Here is a 16,189-nt window from a genome sequence, read left to right as displayed (position 1 = left end):
CTCGAAGCTGGTGTTCCATTAGTATAGTTCCATGATCGGCCTAAATCCAATTTTTTAATGAAAACATTGGCTTGTGTATAGATCTATATTTAGAAGCGCGCGATATCAAGAATAGAATTGCAGCTATGGCTAACAAATGTATGTAAAATGCTTAAGAAACACACATTTGAATGTTAATTGGATTTAAAAATTAAATGAATGGACTATACTTTGTATCTTCATGTGTAAAAGTATAAAGTAGATATGTCATCCTAGAATTAGATCAAGAGTTAGTTTAGACCTAGGCATCAGATGTTTGTGTGCAAGTGTGGAGCCTTCGCTCTGCGCATGCGTGACCTTTCCCTCTTGTCTATTTGGATTCTAAAGTACGTCAGGACGTCTAAATTCGCAGATATAAAGAACAAATTGATGTAAAAATACTTTTGAAACACACATTTGAAGATTAATTTTATAAAATAATGAAATCAATAGACTATATTTTGTATTATTATGTGTGAAAGTAAAAAACTATCTGTGCAAAGTGTAGATTTTAAAATTAGATCTAGATCCTTTAGATATTGTCTCATGTAAACATGGCCTAGATGCATGAAATAGTAATACTTTCATAGAGTTGAGCAACTTTTTTTGTTTCAGGGTCTTAATTTTGTTTTAGGGCTACTATACATTCAGTTAGTACCCAAGGAACATTTATGCCAAGTTTTATCAAGATTGGTCAAACGGTTTTATGCGAGACATACCTACATACATACATGGCTGCCTGGTCGTGCGGTTTGATCGCTGGACTGTCGTTCGGATTTATCGACGGTCGAGAGTTCAAACCCAGCCCGCTCCCATCCCCCGTCGTCCTGCGGGAGGTATGGACTAGGAAGTAAACTATCTTCAACTCTGAAGGAACATCCGAAACATATAAAACATTTTTTTTACAAACATTCATACATACATACATACGCCTTACTTTCTGCTTTATAGTATAGATAAGGCAACCTTTGGGGAAAATACTGAAAAGTAAAGAACAAAGAATTAATAGAAAGCTTGCATTTGTTCGCAAATCGCGACATTTCCGGCTTCGACTATGTCAAACCCGTTTCTTAGCAAGCAATTCAAAGGTCAAATAAACTATGTAAAAAACTCACGCGAACCCATTCATCAGTTTCTGAGATCTCTTGATACCTGAATCAATCACACAATCAATCAGTCAGTGGTATTTTACGCTTATAATATAGATTATTTATTCAATACATCATAAGCTTTTGTTTAATGCATTGTATTATGTACATGTTCTCTTTATAATGCAGTGCACCTGTTCCATACGGCATAGTTACTTCAGTACATGATACAGTACCTAGTCTGTCCAGTATACGACCAATAAAGACTTTTCAGAAGCTGTTGATTATTGAACCGGAAACATCGCCAGTCATTGATTTTAGCCAATAGCTGTCGTGTGAATAAAAGGGACTTATTTGAAGAGAACAAAGTGGTTGTATAGCCTTGATTCTTGGCTTTCTGTTCAACACCTCATGCAAAGTTCTCGATTCTAACCAAACTCCACCGCGAAACGTTTCTCTTTATTTCTTTCATAATGATGTCTAGATCTCTCTCTCTCTCTCTCTTTCTCTCTCTATCTATCTCTTCTGTCTCTCTCTTTCAATCTGACTGTCTCAGCCTGTCTCTCTCTCTCTATCTCGCTCTCTGGCTGTCTCTCTTCCTATCTCTCTCTCTGGCTCTCTCTCCCTATTTCTCTCTCTCTCTCTCTCTCTCTGTCTCTCTCTCTCTTGCTGTCTCTCTCACTATCTCTCTCTCTCTCTCTTTCTCTGGCTGTCTCTCTCCCTATCTCTCTCGGGCTGTCTCTCTCCCTATCTCTCTCTCTCTGTCTCTCTCTGGCTGTCTCTCTCTCTGCCTGTCTCTCTCCCTATCTCTCTCTCTCTGTCTCTCTCTCTCTGTCTCTCTCTCTAAGTCTCTTGCTGTATGCTTTTCCTCTCTCACATCTCCAATCGTTCACCCTCAACGACCTTTCATTTTAGGCCATGCGATAAATCAATTTTGTTTTAATCAATTTGATGGCCAGTAAGAATCGTTGAGTTGTTGCCCTTTATACGTTAAAAACAAATCTGGTTTGGAGGAAAACAAAAAAGGGGGGGGGGGGGCGGGGGAGGGTTTAAAACGTAAAGCACCACAAACCCTGCATTTTGCATGTACACCAACATTGAACGTTACATTAACCTTTTAAAGACCATAACATTTTAGTAACAAAAGTTACCAATTGACATAACTGGGTCGCATTTGTCTTAATCCTATTGCACATCATTTTTAAGAGAAGTTAACCGTTTTGCAGGTAGTGCTTTCAACGCCTCCAAGCGAGGGATTGGTGGAATAAATCGTTCTAGCTGCCTACAATGGGTGTAGCCAGGAGGGGCTTTCAGGGTTCAAACCCCCTGAAATGAAATCCTCCCCCCTTTGCGCAGGGAGTGGTGGGATTTCGTTAATGTGATTTTGCCCCAGCTTTGCCGAAAGGAGTTTGAGGTTAAAAATTCCTTCAATGAAACCTAAGTTAGTCATACTATCACTTTCAGGGCTAGAGACAAGAAAATGCATTCTCCTAAGGCCCCAATTGAATGCCATATTCCCGTTCCCCTTACTGCATTTATTTTGGTATTTTGTTCTCTAAATAAAAAGAAATATCAATCTGATCTTATTAATTGTATCTCAACCCTTTTAAATGACAATAGATGTAGTACTTGCTCTCTCTCTCTCTCTCTTTCTCTCTCTCTCTCTCTCTCTCTCTCTCTCTCACAAGAAAAAGACTAGATCTTATTAATGCTAATATCAGGTGACCGAGCCTCGCTCGGATGAATAATTGGTAAGGAAGGATATATACCCGAAGTCATTTTGGGAATCTATATTATAAAGTAGAATGTGAGGGGTATGTATGTATGTTACTTATAGACATCAAAACCGCTTGACCAATCTTGATAAAACTTGGCAGGAATGTTTCTTGGGTACCAACTTAGACCTTAGTGTATGTATTGTAGCCCTAAAACAAACGCAAGACCCTAATAAAAAAATAATGTTGTCCGACTCTATTACAGCTATAGTATTTTATGGATCTAGGCCATGTCTACAATGTTGACATTAGAAAAGATAGAAAGGATTTAGACCTAGATCTAATTTTAAGAAATACACTTTGCGCAGATAGTTTTTTACTTTGACACATGAAAAGACAAAAGAAGATCCATTGATTTCAATATATAATAAAATTAACCTTCAATTTTGTGTTTCAAAAGCATTTTTTACATTAATTAGTTCCTTATATCTGTGATTACAGATTTCCTGACGAACATTCTTTCATTAGACAATTCCGTAATGAATCGCGTACTAAATATTAATTCGTTTAATTGTTTACTTTATAATCCCATCCCTAGATCTAAAACTCTAATTCAACTCTAAGATGATAAAACTTCTCTTCGCACAGATAGTTTTATACTTTAACACATAAATATATTAATTAAAGTCCATTCATTTCATATTTTGATCAAATAAACATTCAAATTTGGTTTTCTAAAGCTACATTCGTTTACGAAAGCTGCGAAGCCGAGTTAAAGGCCTATATCTATATTCATTCATGAATCGCGTACTAAAAATTATTTCGTTTTATTGTTACTTTATAATCCCATCCCTAGATCTAAAACTCTAATTCAACACTAAGATGATAAAACTTCTCTTCGCACAGATAGTCTTATACTTTAACACATAAACATATTAATTAAAGTCCATTCATTTCATATTTTGATCAAATAAACATTCAAATTTGGTTTTCTAAAGCTACATTCGCTTACGAAAGCTGCGAAGCCGAGTTGAGATAGGCCTAGATCTATATTCATTCGTGACTCGCGTACTAAAAATTATTTCGTTTAATTGTTCACTTTATAATCCCATTTATTTAACAAAGCTATCGCTCTTTTCGTTTTTAATAGATAAGAATGTATCGACTTCGGGTAAACCATTTTCGCAAAACTAATTTTATTTTCGTAGCGAAAGAGAAATAACGTGAAAGGATCATTAGCTACGTTTAGCATACATCTAAATCCAATCCACTAGATTATTCAAAAGCAAATGTTTTAATTTTAAAAAAATGAATTTAAGCCTATTAGCTATTTTTACATTGACACATTCGCTTTACTTATTACATTATTATTTCGTTTAATTGTTTACAAAACACTCTCAGTGACTATATCGAAAGTAATGCGCAAATAAAGACCCGCGGGTCGCGGGTAACATATGTCTAGTATTATTATAATTACGAAAATGAACGATCGGGTAAAGACTATCAATCCGAAGAGTTGCTTTTTCGTTTTGTTAGTTCAATGTAATTGTACATGGCGATTAGAATAGAAAGTCCAGTAGGCCTATAGAAAACCACAACTCACGTCTTAACGTTTTACATTGCTTCTTTTGCGTAAAACTATAGGCTTGGAAGAAAGTCTTTGCAGTGTAACTTCTAAAATGGTTACTTTCTGACATTTAATATTGCAATTAATATATTCATTATGGCTCTGAGACATGGGCACTTTACAGAAAACAATTTAGACTTCTTGAGTGCTTTCACCAAAGATGCTTGCGCTCCATCATGGACATACGGTGGCAAGACCGCACTACAAACAGCGATGTCCTTGCCAACGCCGGTATGGGCAGTATAGAGGGACTTCTTATGGTCCGACAGTTGCACTGGGTAGGGCACGTATCCCGTATGGGAGAAGAACGTATGCCAAAGGCAGTTTTTTTTTGGTGAGCTAAAAGGTGTTCGACGTAACAGAGGCGCCCCACGGAAACGCTTCAAAGACCAGCTTAGGCGTCAACTTTCCTTGGCTGACATAGAAGAGAGCACCTGGTTGTATGCGGCCTCCGAACGAGACAGCTGGAGGTCACTCACGAAGGCCGCGGGATACACATTTGAGACCAAAAGAAAATCTGCTGCCGAGGACAAACGCAGACGGCGAAAAGAAAATCTAAATCGACCACCTGCGGACAGTAGTTATGCTTGCCCTGGTTGTGGCAAAATATGTAGGTCACAGATGGGGCTGCGCAGCCACGGGAAATACTGCACTCCTCACTTATCTTCGGACTCGAAGACTATCCTTATTATTATGGCTTTAGTAAGAATCATCAAGTGATGCAAAATCTCTACGTTATAGTGTAAAACGTGCACCTAGTAACAAAGTAAAATCGCGCTTTTTTTTTCTAAGAGACTTAAAAACATCGCGTTAGTATTCTAAAGAAGCGTTATTGTGATGCATCTCTGTTACTCCGACAACCTTTCAGCTTACTAAAAAAAAAAGATTGTCAAAAATATGTTCGTCCCCCATACGGAATAAGTGCCCTGCAAAGCGTGACTGTCGGATTATAAGAAGTTCATACCGTTTTGCAAGAATATCGCTGTTTGTGTTGCGGTCTTATCTTATCTTATATAATACAGACGTTACTTCAAAAAAGAAGATGATTACGTCCTACGCGTCATGCATTTTGTCATGCATATTAACCAATGACTTAAATTCTGCCAAGTCACTGGTTTTCCTGGCTAGCTCAGGCAACCAATTCCATGCTCTAATAGCACTAGGGAAGAAGGAGTATTTGTACAAATTTGTCCTAGCATATGGGACGAGGAATGTGCCTTTATCTTTGTGTCTTTCAGAGTATTGTATTAAATTTTGTTTTTGTATTTGAAGATCATGGTTCAGTGTTTTATGTATGAAGTTTTATGGCGAAGTCGTTTAAGAAGTCTTAGTTGCTTTCTATAAAGTACTCATGTCCCAGATCCACATAGAGGGGTTGAGAGAATCACTTGTTGACACTGATTTTTGTAGACAGGCTGATCGGTTTATTTCGCCACACTCTCGCTTGGAGGCGTCCAAAAGCACGACTATCACTGATCACATATCAACCTCTCTTTAAAGCAATGCGTCATTTGATACTATACTTCCCAGATAATGTGAAATTATCTACCACTTTAAGGGATGTCTATGCGCGGTGATCTTTGGGCTGAGTAGGTTTTATTGGGTGACTTCTGGAACTGTTTAACCGAGGTTTATAGGTTAAACAAAAAAAAGGAGCAGCGTGATGAAAATTCGTTGACCGCGAGCTGGATATCATCAGGGCCAGCCTTAGGCCTATGCTGCCGCAGTGGACCCCGAAGATTCAAAAGCCCCGCGCTAATTCTATGTGTAAATTATTAAATTAAACCATTATAATTTATAATAGGGTTCCCGTGGTCTCCTTGTTTTCAAGAAGCTCCTGGAAATCTCCTGAAAACTCATAAAAATGTCCTTAAAAAGAAAAAGTTGTCATTTTGGGGTGTCAATCAATATGGTAAACGCCAGTCCTACGCGTGATATAAAAAAACGGCATCGTCAGCTTTCATTTAATAAAAATACTAATTTATTTTCTAATACAAAATCTTTATTTTCACTTATTATCCTTATCACTACCCTTACTGGTCCGCGCGCAATCCATTTGACATAGGGCCCGGCAAATGTTAGGGCCGGCCCTGGTTGTGCAAGTAAGGCATAGATAAGCTGTGTTATGACCATTTCCTATGTTTTGGTATGGGACAGTAGACTTCGAAGCTTAAACACATTGCAATAATTCACCAACAAAATAATAACAAAGTAAAAGCTACCTACGGGTGTACGCAATTCAAGTGTAAACAATTTATAAAGCCTTTAAAACACAATAACTAATCATACATAAAGACTAAGACTAAGACTGCTTTATTGATCCTTGCGGAAATTTGTTGTGATTACAAGGACACTTTTCTCATATAAAGACAACACAACAGAAAAATACACATAAATACAACAGACAACATAAAGAGTTCATTCAGGGACTACACACAGATATTTAATTTCATTATTTTTCTTCCATAGTTTCATAATGGATCAATGTACAATACGATGGTGCGCAAATGTTTAATTACGCCAATTGAATCATTAAAACTTTTTCTTGTTTGCAAAGAAATGTTTTAGTGTACTGCCGTGAGCCTAGTGACGTAAGCGGTGTCAAGTTTTTTTTCCCATTGACGTCATATAGAAAATTTCATTCATAAAACATTCTAGCCAAAATTAATTTTTCGATAATGAGCCATTTTCAAACCGATATAACGGTCGACCGCGAGTTTTCCCGATGTGGCCAATGAGTTGAGAATTTTTTTCTCACTATTATGCACATACCGTGAAATTTTAAAGAAAATCGTTAGAGCCGTTTTCGAAATAAAAAAAAAATATATAAATATATATACAAGAATTGCTCGCTTAAGAGTATAGGAGTGGCCAATGAGTTGAGATTTTTTTTTTCATTATTATTCACATACCGTGAAATTTTAAAGAAAATCGTTAGAGCCGTTTTCGAAATAAAAAAAAAAATATATATATATATACAAGAATTGCTCGCTTAAGAGTGTAGGATTAGGTAAATTCTACAAGGAAGTGGAAATGACGTAGGGCTAGTTTAAAAAGTTCACTTAAAGGGAAAAGAAATAATATACAGGAAGTCCTATTCTCGTGATATAAAAATAGACTTTTGGGGAAATACCGAAAATAAAATCCAAAGCATGTGATGGAAAGCTTGCGGTTTTTCGCAAAAAGCCGTCACAAGAATACGAATCACTCAAAAACCGTTCTTAATGAGCACTTAGGAGGTAAAAGGAACCTGTGTACGAAATTTCATGCGAATACATACGACAGTTTAAGAGATATAGTGACAAATGAATCAGTCGTCAGTAGTATTTTCGTAAATATAAAATTGATAAATTATTATTTTTGTTGATTGATTAGTTTGTATCTTGATTGATCATTTTCTTAATTGATCATTTTGATTTTTGATCTATCAATTTGTTACTTAAGTAATTATTTTGCTTTTTGATCTATTACTTTTTCTTAATATATCTGTTTTTCTTATTTTTCTTTGTTTCTTGCTCGATTACTTTGTTTCTGGATATTTTAATTTTCTTTTTGACATTTTGTTTCTTGATCTATTACTTTAGTCATTTCATTTTATTTTGGGAGACAGACTGGGATCGGCAGCCAGTCTAGAATCTGGCTATCAGTTGTTCACTGCTGTCTCAGACTTCTGTGCTTGTGTGAAAAACAAACATTGTAAAGAGTGGTCTGCGCCTGACCGCAGGTTGGATGAAATGTTTTGTAATGTGAAATACTGCACTCCTCCTTAGTCTTGGGACTCCAAGTAAAGCCTTGTATATATTTTATTTATTTATTTCTTTACTTAGATATGATAAATAATTTTTTTTTTTGCTTGTATCACAGACCTATGATAATATAGTTGGTCAATTGAACAGAGAGAAAAACGCATTCGAAAGTAAGTTGATTTAGATATTCAGATACTTTAAGCAAAAAAAAGTGATACAGGTCATCGAATTCAAGTGCAAACTCAGGGAAGGGTAGCGTTATAAAGAGAACCATATCAAATTAGACGTTACATTAAAAAAACAAATTCAAGTGGATTGTTGAATTTCAGGAAGTTTTATTGACAATGTGAAAAAACAAAAGGGGAATGGGGGGATCAAAGTATTATGTGAGCATTCTGATTTGCATGATGTCAAAAGTACAAAGGGCTCAGGTCAAATAATATTATAGAGTCTACCAAATATTTCGAAATAACAACAGGAGAGAATAGTAAGTGTAAAGTTAAGTCTAAGAGTTGGGGGAGGTAGGTGGGTGGGGGGGGGGGGGAAATGATACTCGAAATAATGGGCCGGTCCATGTAATATGCCCAATTTTTAGAGGCCACTGAAAGGGAAATAGCCATTATTAGTTTTGTGTGGTCTGTCTGTTCGTCCGTCCGTCTTTCCCCCGTCCGTTTTCATCGCAAAGAAAAGATATTTAAAACCCCACATCATGAAATTTTAGATCTGTTAAAGTTCCGATGCAAGGGCCACAGTTTTCTTTTCTGAAAGCGACCAAGCCAAGATTATGGGCTATTATAAATGTGATGGGGCCACCTGATACAACACCACCCTCTATCCTCATCGATGAAAACAAACTAGAAGCAGTATATGAATTCTTCTACCTGGGATTCACAATTCAAGATAACCACTCCTTAGAACCTTAAGATGAAAAAGCTGCTACAGTGAACGAAATGTAGGTCTACAAGGCTACTGTGTGGGAGTAGGTCATGGACTACCTAGACTACCTACGCAAAGCATCTCTCTCTCTCTCTCTCTCTCTCTCTCTCATATATATATATATGTGACTATTCGTAATTTTGTACACACCATGTCTAGTTAACTATACATTCGTGATACGTCATGTGACTATGACATTTTGCCGTTCAAAGTAAAAGTTTATTGACGTTACGTTCTCTTGTGATGATACGCTTATAGCCGATTGATGTCATGGTGACGTGAACAAAAACCCAATCAAAGGAGGAGGACTAGAAGGATAAAGAGATAAGCCGACACCCGTCAAAGTAGTGAACTGGCAGGGTGTAAGCTTGCATGCCACTAGACGTGACATGGCAACACGCAGGCGTTCTAAGTACTCCTAGTGTTTTAAAAGGATTTTTAACGTCCCCCGAAAGGGGAATAGACGCTATTAGTTTTGTGTGGTCTGTCTGTCCATCCGTCCGTCCCATTTAGATCTCGTAAACTAGAAAAGATATTGAAAATCGACATCATGATATTTCAGACCTTTCAAAGTTCTGATACAACGGCCACTTTTTTCTTTTCTAAAAGCGAAAAATTAAATTTTTAAAATCAACTATGCAAGCATTTTTTTCATAAAAATACACCATTTTTACAATTATTCCCTATTAATAGAAACAAACATGGGGGCTATTTAGTAAGGAACACAACAATATATCATATTTTAAACACATTCATGCAAACTGTTTAGATCTCGTAAACTAGAAAAGATATTGAAAATCCGACATCATGATATTTCAGAACATTCAAAGTTCTGATGCAACTATGCAAGCAGTTTAAAATAAACACACTATTTTTACAACTATTCACTAGTAATAGTAACAAACACGGGATACTATTTAGTTGGGAAAGATGAAAATTGACATAATATAAACACATATGTGCAAACGGTTTTAGATTTTTTTGTCAATTTATTTTATACAAATGTATTGCCAAGTTAAATAAGTTATGTCACTAACGACGACCGGTACTTCAATTAAGAAGCAAATGTTTACTTTTTTTTAAAGAGAGCAAATCTATTTCATATTTACATAAGTGTAACAAAATTTAAAACAACAATTAATAAGTAGTTATTCATATTATAGTGTTAACTGTGGCAGTAAAAAAAAAAAATTCTACAGGACACTTAACTAAAGGATTTTTTAAAAATGTTTTTTTTCCCTTGAGGCTTTCAATAAGAGATTGACCCGTTAGAAAACAATCAGATCGATTAGATAATCATTATATGACATCAGTTAGGCCAGTTTCACATCTAACTTAAACTTCACTTTCATCACATGGTCTGCTGGACCGTTGGGACACCACACAAGATCTATCAACCTTCTTTCTCCATTCTTCTCTATTGTTTTTTTTTTTCCTTTGATATAATTTCACTCTGATATTCTTGGGGGCCGATTTTGAGTTTGTGTTTCCAAACAAACTTTCTTAATAACCTTGTTTTTATAAGCAATATGAACAATGATGTAAGAAACATTGCATGAGTTCAACTGTCCTGGTCAAATCTTCTCTTGACTATTTCTTGAACAAACAAACTCCGGTGAGGTACTGACTAGTTTGGTACTTTACGTTCTATCGCATTCAAATGTTTTAAAGGCCGACTCCTAACTAAATAATCGAGCAACAAAGGAACTATATGAAACAATTATACAGAAAGCGATTAATATTTGGACATTTAAAACTATTCTTTAATTAAAGTAGTCAAAATACTAGTCATTAACTATTAGAGTTTCCAATATTAGCAAAGAACATGGAGTTCTTTACACTAAACACGTATCATTGGCATTTACTTTGGAATCCATCCACCCTTCTATCCTTCCTTCCTTCCTTCCATCCATCCTTCCATTCATCATTCCATTCATCCATCCATCCTTCCATCCTGTGACAAGTCAAAAACTCGCTGTCAGAGTCACTCAAATTTATCACAGCATTAATTATTATTTTTCATTATTTATTTATTTTATTTTAATTATTCCCCCATCCTACCCCTAAATTCTCCACCCGCCCCACCTTTTTCCGCTCCAGGCTAGACTTAGTTGACCACATTGGAGATAGCTAGGCCACGTCTTTCGATTTATCTTCCCTTGACCGGGGCAAAGATACGCACAGACTCTTTGATCTTATCGGCAGGATGTCTGACAGCCGCCGTGGACACCACCTTGTGTGGAATGCAAGTCACTCCTCCCCCCCCCCCTTTCTCATACGTCTCTCTTTGTTCTAGGAGATTACTCGAGTCAAAGCGCCTCTCGACGTACCAATGTGCGACTCCCATCTCAAGTCTAATTCACCCACGTGTAAGATAATTCTAAGCCTAATACATTTCCTGTTTCCGCCCGCATTTTCCAGGCCTATATAAAGTAGATCCAAATCAAATCAGACCCTCTTATTTCTCTATCGCTGAGCAATCGAGTCTGGACTACTTCATTTATTCTTACTCCTAGAGGAATACTTGGTGGTAAGCCGAACTTAATCACAAGTTCCATCTTTATTACTTTGTGAATATTTCTCATTGGATACTATCATGTGTATCTTAGTATTTCATTTATATTTAATTAGTGCATTGTGTATTTCTCACTGGCGTAAGTAGAAAACATAAACATGTCCTATGTATTTATTTATGTATTGCATTACTCTATTAATGCTACGTTGCTCAATTGATCGTTGATGCAACCATGTACATATTTGTACATCTTATTTTATTTCCTTTATCTCGGTTGACCGCCTTGATAACTTTACTAGCGCACTAACACTGCGTCTAGAAAAGAGATATGAGTTATCTCCCCTGTATTGAATTATCTCCCCTGTAGTCATTTTACTCTAACGAGAGTTGCGCCCCTTGAATGGACACCCTCTCCATTCAAGCGCGCTCCATTGTTCTCGGCCGACGGTCATGGTCGCTGACCACCGCCCATCCCCCCCTTTTCTCTTACAACTTGTGTTGATTATTGGAGATTATTATTTCCCCTCATAAGTACATTTTTATATTATTATTTTCCCTTTATGTACATTTTATATTGCTACTATCAGCCATCTATTTTTCCCTATCCCATTTGTCATCTCCCCATTGTGCTCTAAAGCAATTTCACCAATCTGACGAATGCACCTCAGTCGAGGGCATCGATAAGATGCATGAGAGACATGTCCTAACTTGTCTTTATTTATCCGCAGCCTCCCTCAGGTGTCTGCCTATTTATGTGCTTAGTGCTATTCAGCACTGTATTTGCTATTGAGTGTCATCTACTGCCTACGTGGATCTACTCAACTCTGCTACTTGGCGCTATCGGCATTGCCCGCCTATCCGACAGCCCGCCTGTCAACTTGTTAGGTGCGACGTCCCTATAGACCCAGATCTGTGTGAGACGTCATATCTACGCCATCCCTCTGCAACTCACTGGACGTACCCTATCAACTACGCTGCCCACGGCAGATCAGCTCTGCCCGCAGTAACCTTGTGCCCACGGTAGCCGGCCACCCGCCCTACTGTGCCCACTACAGATATCAGAACTTTGGATTGAGACTCCACAAGAACTATATCACCGGCGTCCCTCTATCCGATAGAGCGCCACCTCCAGCTGCAGAACCTCAAGCCAGGACACAGCCAGCTGTGACATGAACAGGAAAACCAGCTAAGTCAGAGGACAAAGTGACATACTCTCTTATTCAGTGCAAGAGTGATGATTAAATCTAGTATTATTTAGAGATAGAAGCAAATCCTCCCCCTTTTTATTCTTATATGTATATTTATGTAAATAAATATTCTTCATTTTTAACTTTTGTATCTATCTTTCATTGCTTGTCTCGTTGCGTGTCTGCTCCCGATTCATATGCTGATAGGTTGGTGTGTGATAGCTTTAAAAATAATCATCCCCTAGACATAAAACGCGCCAAACACACGTCACATTTCCCCACCTGTCACACATCCATTCATCAATCCTTCCTTCCTTCCTTCCTTCCTTCCTTCCTTCCTTCCTTCCTTCCTTCCATCCATCCATCCATCCATCCATCCATCCATCCTTCCTTCCTTCCTTCCTTCCTTCCATTCAACCATCCATCCTTCCTTCCTTCCTTTCATTCATCCTTCCTTTCTTCCATCCAGCATTCTTTCCTTCCATCCTTCATTCTTTCCATCCATCCATTCATCCTTCCTTCCTTCCATCCTTTTTTATCCTTTGATCCATACTTCCATCCTTTTTTATCCATCCATCCTTCCATCCATCCATCCATCCATCCATCCATCCATCCATCCATCCATCCATCCATCCTTCCTTCCTTCCTTCTTTCCTTCCTTCCATCCATTCATCATTCTATCCTTCTTTCCTTCCTTTCATGCATCCTTTCTTCCTTCCATCCATCTTTTCTTCTTTACATCCATTCTTCTATCCTTCTTAAGGCTTCCTTCCTTCCATCCATCCTTCCTTCTTTCCATCCATCTATTCTACCTTCCATCCATCCTTTCTTCCATCCATCCATCCTTCCATCCATCATTCCATCCATCCATCCTTTTTTATCCTTTGATCCATCCTTCCATCCTTTTTTTTATCCTTCCATCCATCCATCCTTCCATCCTTCCTTCCTTCCTTCCTTCTGCTCATTTGTTCACATATTACAAAAGTATTTAGATAAGATAAGAATGTTGCTAGAAAAAATACATACAAAAGTATCTTTCTTCTTTAATATAATCTCCTTTAGATTTTAGAATTGTTTTAGAAGAAGTATATTTTTATGAAAAAAAAAATGGCGTACATAATTGATGTTTCAAACAAAGCGGTTTGTTAAGTAGCCGTTGTACCAGAACGTTGCAAGCTGCAAAATATCATGAGATCGGATTTTCGTTAGCTTTTTTTTAGTTTTTGAGATCTGAGACGGACGGACAGACCACAGAAAACTAATAGTGGCTTTTCCCCTTTCGGTGGCCGCTAAATATATATATATTTTTAAAACCCCTTTGGAGCACTTGAGCTAGAATATACATATGAATCGTTGTGATATATCGTTTGTTATGAACTTGTATATTGTGCCCTAGTGACAAAATGTCTGCGCTAAGATTTCTTTCTTCGCACGAACAGACGCATAATACTCACAATAAAGAGAAGTGAAAGAGTCAGGCCGAGGCAGGATCATCTCTAAACAAAGCAGCATACAAACTGAGAATTATCGTCACAGCGAAGCCTACCGCCTTTGCGCTACTTATCAGACATTGGCCAGAGATTTCTCGGTACTTCGCAAAGTATGATAAAACAGACGTTTCCCTCCTAATACATCTAATAAGCAGAATGAATTTTCATTAAAATCAAGTTTTTCTGCCTTTCTCTCTTTCTCTAAGAGATATATTAAGTTTATAAAGATACTGTAACGACTCTCTCTCTCTCTCTCTATCTATGCTGGCTACACCATACGACACAACCAATCAACCAGAGCTACAAATAACGTAGGCCTACATTTTTTATGTCTAATTAATCAACAACAAATACTTTATATTTCTTAAGTAGTGTTTCCTCTGCTCTACCGCAGCTAGCCGTACTGCCGTATACACTCAGCATTGCTGTAACACTCTGCTGGTCCCTCCATCTCGTCTTGATACGTACTCGATTCTCTGAACCGGACTGAATCTTGACTCTTGACGACAACTTTTGTCTTTATATTGAGCCCTCGAATGCCTTCTCGAAACCGATAAAACATCGACAGTCCCTTCCGGATGTTCACATGACCATATCCAACGTGAATGGCCTGAGTAGTGTTCACAATACAGATCTTTTCTGAAGCGTCGCTGCGTCGTCACCGTGACGGTTGACCACTCATCTGTGTTATCCCTAACCAGATCGCCAGAAGAGTCGCAACAATATGAACAATTTAAAACATGCTTGAAAAGAACTTAAATTGCCAAGTCAATGATTCCAATCAGTCAAAATTCTATCAGAAAAAGATTATGTTTTGTAATCTATTTGCTATAAAACACTATAAATAGTTCATATAATGGATTTCTATAAACATACAATATAAGAATTCATTTTCTTTTTTTTTCTTTTTAGATTCTTTGTCAAAGACCGAGGCTCTATTACGAGAAGAAAGAACTTTTAAAAATGGAGAAAGGACTCAATTAAAAACAGCACAGAGCTCCGTAACTTACCTGGAAACTGTTCTGAGAGAGAAAAATGAAAAAATTGCTGAGTAAATCATTCTATTTAAAATTTGCAGTCGAGGTTAGCTAATCTGAACAGGTCATTAACTGAGAAAGGCTGGGCCATTTGAACATTATACATCGGGTGTAGTATCGCAATAGTTTCTGTAAGAAATATGTCATTGTAGACAAAAGATTTGCTCAACTTATTTTGTAAGCTAAACAAATGAACGTAAATGTCACCTCCAATGTATACGTGTCCATGGAGCATATTTAATTTATATACACCGATTATTACATACTTTCCTACTGAGGGAGAAAATAATTTGTTTATTAAAATGTAATATTTGTCAAAAAATGCATCACTCAATGAGTATTATGAGTTCAAGATGACAAGCTAATTAAAAATTAATTTTGAATTTGAAAGAAAACAAAAGATTTATTTTCAAAGACAAAGTTAGAACTTTTGTCCGTGAAGTCTAAAACTGCGTCCCACTAATTATGTATTTGCAAGTCACGTTGGTTAGCTAACCATTCAAACGTCTCGTTAAGTGGTATAAACAGCAAGCCTATGTAACAAGATGGGCTCGAGTTCGAATCCCGATTTAGCCCAGGAAATATCAATTGAGATTTGAACTGAGTTGTGTTGATTGAGCGCCCAAAGGAGACCTTCTCCCAGATACCCTATAGACCCACATATCCACTAGGGGAATCAGATCAGAGTTCACTTTGCATGTTTTATGTTATAACATGTAAAAGTAATAACAACGTATTGTTACAACATTTAAAGGAAGCAACTCAAAGGTGAGGGAACAAAGACAATACAAAGTTTAATAAAATAGATCACAAAAACAAGGCTCATCTCA

General features: G+C 37.1%; 1 protein-coding gene across 3 annotated transcripts in view; it reads left to right on the top strand.

Moving 5' to 3' along the window:
- Nucleotides 1-16,189, top strand: part of LOC106071457 (uncharacterized) — a 99,841-nt gene that overhangs the window by 32,561 nt on the left and 51,091 nt on the right. For all 3 annotated transcript variants that reach the window (XM_056012846.1, XM_056012847.1, XM_056012845.1), the window contains exons 5-6: nt 8,313-8,364; nt 15,235-15,373. In XM_056012846.1, the coding sequence (XP_055868821.1) occupies nt 8,313-8,364; nt 15,235-15,373 (191 nt within the window). The remainder of the gene's footprint in view (nt 1-8,312; nt 8,365-15,234; nt 15,374-16,189) is intronic.

The sequence above is a fragment of the Biomphalaria glabrata genome, chromosome 15 (genome assembly GCF_947242115.1).
Source record: "Biomphalaria glabrata chromosome 15, xgBioGlab47.1, whole genome shotgun sequence".
In the NCBI taxonomy this organism is placed as follows: Eukaryota; Metazoa; Mollusca; class Gastropoda; family Planorbidae; genus Biomphalaria; species Biomphalaria glabrata.
Note: the sequence above shows the minus strand (reverse complement) of the source record. Positions and strands in the feature narration are given on the sequence as shown.